This window comes from Borostomias antarcticus, assembly GCF_949987555.1.
Source record: "Borostomias antarcticus genome assembly, chromosome: 18".
Classification (NCBI taxonomy): Eukaryota; Metazoa; Chordata; class Actinopteri; order Stomiiformes; family Stomiidae; genus Borostomias; species Borostomias antarcticus.
Window position 1 is genome coordinate 22,489,221 of NC_140251.1, and position 10,000 is coordinate 22,499,220.

The 10,000-nt window shown below is 49.6% G+C and overlaps 1 protein-coding gene across 1 annotated transcript in view; it reads left to right on the top strand.

Annotated features, from left to right (window-relative positions):
- LOC311320970 (metabotropic glutamate receptor 8-like) overlaps positions 1 to 10,000 on the top strand; it is a gene marked incomplete at both ends in the record, with an annotated part of 311,989 nt that overhangs the window by 199,583 nt on the left and 102,406 nt on the right. The window contains 3 exons of the mRNA XM_084452837.1: positions 1,434 to 1,569; positions 3,698 to 3,852; positions 4,328 to 4,465. Of these exons, the coding sequence (XP_084308963.1) occupies positions 1,434 to 1,569; positions 3,698 to 3,852; positions 4,328 to 4,465 (429 nt within the window). The remainder of the gene's footprint in view (positions 1 to 1,433; positions 1,570 to 3,697; positions 3,853 to 4,327; positions 4,466 to 10,000) is intronic.

Here is a 10,000-nt window from a genome sequence, read left to right on the forward strand (position 1 = left end):
GTTAAACTACCCTGAACCTTTTCATAGGAGTTAAACTACCCTGAACCTTTTCATAGGAGTTAAACTACCCTGAACCTTTTCATAAGTGTTAAACTACCCTGAACCTTTTCATAGGTGTTAAACTACCCTGAACCTTTCCATGTGTTAAACTACCCTGAACCTTTTCATAGGTGTTAAACTACCCTGAACCTTTTCATAAGTGTTAAACTACCCTGAACCTTTTCATAAGTGTTAAACTACCTTGAACCTTTTCATAGGTGTTAAACTACCTTGAACCTTTTCATATATGTTAAACTACCCTGAACCTTTTCATAGGAGTTAAACTACCCTGAACCTTTTCATAAGTGTTAAACTACCCTGAACCTTTTCATAGGTGTTAAACTACCTTGAACCTTTTCATATAGGCTATGTTAAACTACCCTGAACCTTTTCATAGGAGTTAAACTACCCTGAACCTTTTCATAGGTGTTAAACTACCCTGAACCTTTTCATAGGTATTAAACTACCTTGAACCTTTTCATAGGTGTTAAACTACCCTGAACCTTTTCATAGGTGTTAAACTACCCTGAACCTTTTCATGTGTTAAACTACCCTGAACCTTTTCATAGGTGTTAAACTACCCTGAACCTTTTCATAGGTGTTAAACTACCTTGAACCTTTTCATAAGTGTTAAACTACCCTGAAACCTTTTCATAGGTGTTAAACTACCTTGAACCTTTTCATAAGTGTTAAACTACCCTGAACCTTTTCATAGGTGTTAAACTACCCTGAACCTTTTCATGTGTTAAACTACCCTGAACCTTTTCATAGGAGTTAAACTACCCTGAACCTTTTCATGTGTTAAACTACCCTGAACCTTTTCATAGGAGTTAAACTACCCTGAACCTTTACATAAGTGTTAAACTACCCTGAACCTTTTATTAGGCGCCAAACTACCCTGAACCTTTTGGTCAGACATTTTGCATTTGCAGCAAGAGCATAACTCTGAATCTGCTTTGTGTTGCTGTGATGCAAAATTAACACTGAATGGTTCACAACAAGAGTCATTTGTGAGTTTTTTTCAGCCAACCAATTGAGAATAAACAAGCACGCCTTGGCACAGTGCATTCTGGGTCATCATACTGTATGTTCGGTACCTCTTTGTTTGACAACAGACAAATCAACAGAGGTCTATTTGAACTTTTAAGTGCAATTCCTCCCTCCCTCTCTTTCTCTCTACTCTGCCTATCCATTCCCTCTCTACACCGCGATTAATTAATCATTCTCCCTTCTCTCTCTCTCCCTCCCTGTCTCTCTCCCTTCCTTCTCTCTCTCTCCCTCCCTGTCTCTCTCCCTCCCTGTCTCTCTCTCCCTCCCTGTCTCTCTCCCTCCCTGTCTCTCTCTCCCTCCCCTCTCTCTCTCTCCCTCCCTGTCTCTCTCTCTCCTGCCACCAGGGGGCGTGTGTATCGCCCAGTCTCTGAAGATCCCCAGGGAGCCCCGGCCGGGGGAGTTCGACAAGCTCCTCCTGCGCCTCCTGGAGACGCCCAATGCCCGCGCCGTCATCATGTTCGCCAACGAGGACGACATCCGGTGTGACTCACCTCCTCGTATGCACACACAAGACACACACACACACACGCACACACACACACACACACAGAAAGACACAAACAAATGCAAACAGATACCCTCCATCGCTTCACACTAGGCAACCCTGAGTCACAGAACAGACTGTTTCCCTCATCAGATAATCCACTAACTCTCCACTGCGGATTGAGTTAAGACATCGATTAACTCAGCCAACTAAGAAGGCCTCATTCTCAAGTCCTACTCAAACAGCAGCTGCTTCAGTATAACAGGTCTGCAGGGTTATCTGATCCATGGATTCATCTGAGATTAAGAGCCCAGACTGAGAGGCTGCTGGTTCTGGACCAGACCGGGCCGCTTGACATGCTGTCTGGAGGCTGCTGGTTCTGGAGGCTGCTGGTTCTGGACCAGACCGGGCCGCTTGACATGCTGTCTGGAGGCTGCTGGTTCTGGAGGCTGCTGGTTCTGGAGGCTGCTGGTTCTGGAGGCTGCTGGTTCTGGAGGCTGCTGGTTCTGGAGGCAGCTGGCTGACCATGCGAGGCCCTTAACCTCAATGCCAGCTCATAACATCCAGGTCATCAGGCTGGCCCTGTGCTCCACTCAACTGATGGTTGAGGTTGAAGACCAATTTCTCCTTGGGGGATGAATACAGTATAATAAAACAAACAAACACACAAACAAACACACAAAAAACGAACAAACAAAACACCTGCTACCTAGCAGTCTCCCAAGCTCCTCCACTTCCTCAGTCTCCTGGTCTGAGGGGTCATGAATTAAAAAATCTGCTAAACTTCACCAACGCCTCCCAGCCTTCCAGAATGATCTCTGCCCCCACCCCCACCTCTCTCTCCCTCTACCCCCCTCTCTCTCTGTCCCCCCCCCACCTCTCTCTCCCTCTACCCCCCTCTCTCTCTGCCCCCCCCCACCTCTCTCTCCCTCTACCCCCCTCTCTCTCTGCCCCCACCCCCACCTCTCTCTCCCTCTACCCCCCTCTCTCTCTGCCCCCACCCCCACCTCTCTCTCCCTCTACCCCCCTCTCTCTCTGCCCCCACCTCTCTCTCCCTCTACCCCCCTCTCTCTCTGCCCCCCCCCACCTCTCTCTCCCTCTACCCCCCTCTCTCTCTGCCCCCACCTCTCTCTCCCTCTACCCCCCTCTCTCTCTGCCCCCCCCCACCTCTCTCTCTCCCTCTACCCCCCTCTCTCTCTGCCCCCCCCCACCTCTCTCTCCCTCTACCCCCCTCTCTCTCTGCCCCCACCTCTCTCTCCCTCTACCCCCCTCTCTCTCTGCCCCCCCCCACCTCTCTCTCCCTCTACCCCCCTCTCTCTCTGCCCCCACCCCCACCTCTCTCTCTCCCTCTACCCCCCTCTCTCTCTGCCCCCACCTCTCTCTCCCTCTACCCCCCTCTCTCTCTGCCCCCCCCCACCTCTCTCTCTCCCTCTACCCCCTCTCTCTCTGCCCCCACCCCCACCTCTCTCTCCCTCTACCCCCCTCTCTCTCTGTCTCTCCCCCCCACCTCTCTCTCTCTCTCTACCCCCCTCTCTCTCTCTCTCTCCCCCCCACCTCTCTCTCTCTCTCTACCCCCCTCTCTCTCTGTCTCTCCCCCCCACCTCTCTCTCTCCCTCTACCCCCCTCTCTCTCTGTCTCTCCCCCCCACCTCTCTCTCCCTCTCTCCGCCCTCTCTCTCTGTCCCCCCCCCACCTCTCTCTCTCTCTCCGCCCTCTCTCTCTGTCCCCCCCCCACCTCTCTCCCTCTCTCTCCGCCCTCTCTCTCTGTCTCCCCCCCACCTCTCTCTCTCTCCCTCTACCCCCCCTCTGTCTCTGCCCCCCCCCGCCTCTCTCTCTCCCCCCCACACCTCTCTCTGTCTCTCTCTTAGTAGGACGCTCACTCTCATACAGTATCTCCTCTCACCTCTCTCTCTCTGTCTCTCTCTTAGTAGGACACTCACTCTCATATCTCCTCTCACCTCTCTCTCCCTGTCTCTCTCTTGGTAGGACACTCACTCTCATATCTCCTCTCACCTCTCTCTCCCTCTCTCTCTCTTGGTAGGACACTCACTCTCATATCTCCTCTCACCTCTCTCTCCCTCTCTCTCTCTTGGTAGGACACTCACTCTCATATCTCCTCTCACAGGCGAATCTTGGATGCGGCCAAGCGGAACAACCAGACCGGTCACTTCCTGTGGGTGGGCTCAGACAGCTGGGGGTCCAAGATCTCCCCTGTGGTCAACCAGGAGAGGGTGGCAGAGGGGGCCGTCACCATCCTGCCCAAGAGGGCCTCCGTTGACGGTGAGAGGGGGGCGGATAGTCCGTAGCCGTGTCCCGAATAGCCAGAGAATGCCAGCAGCACCAGAAATAGAAATTTGAGCCACTTCAAAAGAAAGGAGATCTTTCCCAGTGGCCTTGCAGGGCAGACATGAATGAAATTGGACAGTAACTAAAATGCCAACACAGTAATCATTTGTGCATTCTCTCAATTCAAAGCTCACAGGCTTGTGTTTATAGGAAACCATAACAACACTGGGGTGGTCATGCTCCTGGCTTCACCTCATCAGTAATAAGCATAGCTGAGATGTTTTTAGATGTTCTCAGTAGATGTGCATGCGTCCTCCCAAAACCACCATCGTCTTTAACTGGGTTGAGCCTTTCTCAGTAGATGTGCATGCGTCCCAGTGTTACATGGTCTCATGCCCTAATCCCAACATCGAATTCAGTTGTTTTTCTCTATTCTTGTTTGTTGTCATGGGTTGACCCTTGACCCCAGCCTTCGACCGCTACTTCCGGAGCCGCTCTCTCTCCAACAACAGGAGGAACGTGTGGTTCGCAGAGTTCTGGGAGGAGAACTTTGGATGCAAACTGGGGATGCATGGCAAGCGACCCGGGAGCCCCAAGAAATGCACAGGTAAACGTTTTAAAGATAAATACAGCTCATGGCAGTAATATTTACCACTCACGTGGGTCCTTAAGAGATAACAACAGTGACCTTGACCTTGAAGTACATCTCAGCATGATGATGAACACACACACGCTGCCTGTCATAGGAGGAAGGCTGGCTGATCTAGACAGGGAGTAGAGGCTGTCTGAAATTCATACTTGAAATTGTATCACAACAGCTTCGATTCCAATACCAATACAAACATATTTGTTTGCAATGTTTCTAAGTTGGATTCCCTCAAAGTAGTATCCAATTTTTACACCACCAACAAAGTCCAATTAGAGCTCAGCTCCATTTTAAAGGACCATACCGGTCTAAATGTGATGTAATCGCCTGAAAATTATTTGAAATTAACTGGGGTGAGTTTGTCAGCGCAATGAGGGAACAATAAAATATATTTTAAAGCCATCACGTTCATGATATACGTTGGGTGCAGGGGCGGCGCAAGCACTTGGCATACAAGGCAATTGCCTAGGGCGCCGAGGCACTAGGGGCGCACAAACCTCCGCTCCGCTAGCACCCCCCCCTCGCGCTCAGCATTGAAATAATAAGAGACCGACAGAGAGGCACTGGTCTGTCAGCTTGAGTGTCAACAGTGGACCTGTATGCAAATACTCAAAGCACCTGGGCCGTGGGAGGAAGGGCACCTGCACCTGGGCCAGGGGAGGACTGTGTAGGACGGTGACTCACAGCAGTGTCTACTTCACGTCTCTACGGATCTGGATAGTGAAAGTTGGCTTGCCATAGCACCTTCTGCTAACCCGAAACATGTCGATCTGCCCCATCCCTGAAAGAAGTTACTCTGCACCAACCAACCCCTCTGTTCTGGGGGTCAGCCTGGCTCTGTTCTGGGGGTCAGCCTGGCTCTGTTCTGGGGGTCAGCCTGGCTCTGTTCTGGGGGTCAGCCTGGCTCTGTTCTGGGGGTCAGCCTGGCTCTGTACTAGCGGTCAGCCTGGCTCTGTTCTGGGGGTCGGCCTGGCTCTGTTCTGGGGGTCGGCCTGGCTCTGTTCTGGGGGTCGGCCTGGCTCTGTTCTGGGGGTCAGCCTTGACTCAGTGACTGCAGTGGTAGAGAGAAGGATGGTGGCCGAACTGAGGGCCATCATGGAGAATGTCTCCCACCCTCTTCACGACACTCTGGTCAGGCGCAGGCCAAGCGCAGACCCAAATGATCCTCCTGACCAGTAGCTTTCTAACTCTTACCATTGACACCATGGACATAGCAAAGAGCAACAAAAACCATTCGTTCTGCCTGTGTACAGTCCAGTGTCCCATCTGTCCAGTGCGCCTTGGCAACAGTACAATCTGTAATTTGTGAAAGTATATTCATATCCACCAAGGAACGAAATCAACCAAGGAATCAGAATCAGGATCAGAATTTGTTTTATTGCCACTGTAGTTTTTCAAGATACTAAATGTGTTTTCGGGCATGGTGCATAACATGGAGACGACATTGGACAGGGTGCAGTGATGAGACAGGACAGTGCATAGAGCAACTACAAAATACTAGTGCAAAATTAGATTAAAAAAAACAATATACAATGTGTAGGGCTGTCAGTGTGTATACAGTGAGTGTGTAAGGTGTGTGTGAGTGTGTGTATATGGTGTGTGCGGCATGATGTGTGAGTTTGGTGTGTCTTGTGTGCAGAGGGGGATGGCTGTTCTTGCATGGCGTGTGCTGACTCCCTTAGAGACGCATGCACCGGCTCGCCAGCACTGTGCTGTGTGAGCATGCCAGCGGGCTGCTAGGTCCACCCTGTCCCTCTCACACCCTCTCCCTTCCAGGTCCACCCCGTCTGTCCCTCTCACACCCTCTCCCTTCCAGGTCCACCCTGTCCCTCTCACACCATGTCCCTTCCAGGTCCACCCTGTCCCTCTCACACCATGTCCCTTCCAGGTCCACCCTGTCCCTCTCACACCCTGTCCCTTCCAGGTCCACCCTGTCCCTTCCATGTCCACCCTGTCCCTTCCAGGTCCACCCTGTCCCTTCCATGTCCACCCTGTCTGTCCCTCTCACACCCTCTCCCTTCTGCACCAACCAACCCCTCTGTTCTGGGGGTCAGCCTGGCTCTGTTCTGGGGCTCAGCCTGGCTCTGTTCTGGGGGTCAGCCTGGCTCTGTTCTAGGGGTCAGCCTGGCTCTGTTCTGGGGGTCAGCCTGGCTCTGTTCTGGGGGTCAGCCTGGCTCTGTTCTGGGGGTCAGCCTGGCTCTGTTCTGGGGGTCAGCCTGGCTCTGTTCTGGGGGTCAGCCTGGCTCTGTTCAGGCAGAGCTGAGGGGGCATCTGGCAAAGACAAGCTCCATTCTATGGCTGCGTTCCTAATCACATACTACCTCTATTTACTACCAGTATGTGCTACTGCTGCCCCTAGGCAGTGCGTACTTTGCCTATGCTTAGAGTTGGGACATACCACTTTGTAATAACATTGCGCCTTGAAATTTGCCCAAATCCGTCGCAGTCCATGAACCCACATTCCTCCACTGCTGTCACAACTCGCACATGTGATGTGCTTCATGTCTGTAGCTGTGGGGGCATGTGTTTGTGCAGCGGACCTCTGGAGGAGACGGATTTTTTTATTTACCTTTATTTAACCACGTTTGTCCCATTGAGACCAAAATCTCCTTTTCAAGAGAGACCTGGCCAAGAATGGCAGCAGTACATATCCATTTGTGTGTGTGTGTGTTTTAATTTAATAAATCATATGGTTTATAGACATATTTTTATCAGACCTCTTATAATGGTAACAGCTGCTGTTTTCTGTTATTTTGATTGTCATTTTTTAGGTGGCTGGAGGAACATTAACGCAAGCTAGTGTTAGTTCAGCCAGCCAAAAAGGCCGTCGCACAATCCATCAGGCAGCGCTGCGCCTGACTTGCGCGAAAGTTGCAGAACCTACTCACGCTTGTTGTGTATGTCTCCTTGTTGTGTATGTCTCCTTGTTGTGTATGTCTCCTTGTTGTGTATGTCTGACAGACAGACAGCAGCGCGTAGCTCAAATGGAACAGGCTCCACTTCGGCTCAAACTGTTTTTTCAGATAACGTTACGTAACGTTAGCAACACAAGGCCAATTTATCATATCATATGGTCCCTGGGAAGCGGGCAAAACTGTTAGCCTACTACAGGTAGCTTGCCTTGTTCCTTAATCCCCCCGATGTGAATCATGTCTAGCCGGCAATAACCTAGCCTCCCTGACTGGTCTCATCATTCTCCTCTCTCTTCCTCTTCAATAACCTAGCCTACCTGACTGGTCTCATCATTCTCCTCTCTCTTCCTCTTCAAAAATCATGGTATGCCCATCTAGAAAATTGTATTGATATATTAGGTTATAGGATCCGCTAGTTGTCATCAGGGAATTATAAAACCAAAGGCTTTACCAACGTGCTTGAGATGGGCAGGAGCTGTCGGCACGTCTAACTGTAGCTATAATGGCACTTAGATTACTAACATAAATGTATTTTAGACAGTAGGCTAGGCATTTTGAGGAGTAGGCCTAGGTGCCAGCACCAGTGTTTGGCCCAATTCAAACACTGGTTAACACTATGGTAATATTTGAGCAGCAATAGCCTACCTATCTTTCGTTGTAACCTCATGCCGCTCACTGAAGAAAAAATCCCTTCACGCGCCTCTGAGGTGATCGGAGTCTTCCGATCACCTCAGAAAGGAGCAGCATGGAGCTGCACAGAGCACGCGGCCTATAGGCTCTTAGTCTTATTGAAAATAAATAGTCTTAATGTGGTGCGACAATGGTTTTGAAAGCGCATATAGGCTGAAATATTTAGAAAGTTTTATTTATATATAGCCTAATTTGTATTATTGTTTTTTGTATCAAATGTTTGGTGTGGCGACAAGGATCTTGCCGTGGCGGTGCGCCACGGCAAAACCTTACCAGCGGAAACGCTGGTCTGTGTGTGTGTATGTGTGTGTGTCTGTGTGAGTGTGTGTCTGTGTGCGTGTGTGTACTGTAAGCATGTGCACATGTGTACATACTTCATGGTTTCATGTTTGCTTTTGACTGAATGCTATACATGCTTCCTTTCATCCTTTTTCCAGCTAGCGTCGTTGTGCGTGCGTATTCTAAAATGCATGTCTTCGTTTGCTATAATCACAATGATTCATCCATGATAGCGTCATGCGCACCATGTCTCTCTTGCATCCAGAGCCATGTCTCAGTCCCGGTGTTGTCCCCCTGCGTGTGTGCGGTGACGCCTCTGTCCCTCAGTCCCGGTGTTGTCCCCCTGCGTGTGTGCGGTGACGCGTCTGTCCCTGGGGCCTCTGAACGCGGGCGGACCCCGGCCCCCTTCCCTAACAGCGCTCATTGTTCTGACACGGAGACGGGAAGTAATGAGAATAATTACAGGGATGTGGTTCTGGAGCGTCGCTCCTTCTGTCTCTGCGCCTCGGTTCTTATCTGCGGTAGGGTGGTCCCGACGCTGATGGATCCACCGAGCCCCTCTGATGATCAGCATCTCTCTAAGAGACGGGAGGGGGGGCAGGCAGCACATCACAACAGCGTAAAGAAACAAGACGAAGTCATCGTGGCCCACGCAGGAGACAGGAACCCGAGGGGCGCTGCACCAAAATAAATAACACATCACTGACCTTTAGATAGACAGACAGACAGACAGACAGACAGACAGACAGACAGACAGACAGACAGACAGATAGATAGATAGATACTGTAGATAGATAGATAGACAGACAGATAGATATACTGTAGATAGATTAGATCGAGATAGATAGATTAGATAGATAGATAGATACTGTAGATAGATTAGATCTAGATAGATAGATAGATAGATAGATAGATAGATAGATAGATACAGTAGGACCCCACTTATCCAAACCCAATGGGACCGAAGGTCGTTCGTATCTCTGAAATGCCCGGATGACTGAAACTTATGTTAAAATGCACCAAATTCAATAAGTGGTATACTTTTTTCATATAGACTGATTATAGACCGATAAATACCATTAATTACTTGTGAAAATGCATAAAAATTGCAATCAAATAGCCAACTAAACTCATATAGCCTAGCTAGTAACTACCCATATAGCCTAGCTAGTAACTACCCATATAGCCTAGCTAGTAACTACCCATATAGCCTAGCTAGTAACTACCCATATAGCCTAGCTAGTAACTACCCATATAGCCCAGCCTATACAGTATTTCAAGTTTCTTCTCAATTGTGAGGACGACTCGTTTGCGTTTTGCACTCGACATTTTCCCGCTTTAGAGTAACAAAGAAATGAAACATGACAGTAGGCTACAGCCAGGCAACATGTAGGTCTACATACAGTTCCGTTTTTATTCACAGTAGGATACAGTACATGTTTATTATGACAGATTTAAATGCAAGTACAGTACTGTAATGAAAATCCCACCAGTAACCAGATAGCAGGCTCAATAAAAAAGAAACGTTTTTTAAGCCTGTCCGGTAGACCGGGAGGTTCGGATCTCTGAAGTTCGGATGAGTGGGGTCCTACTGTATATGGATGGATGGATGGAT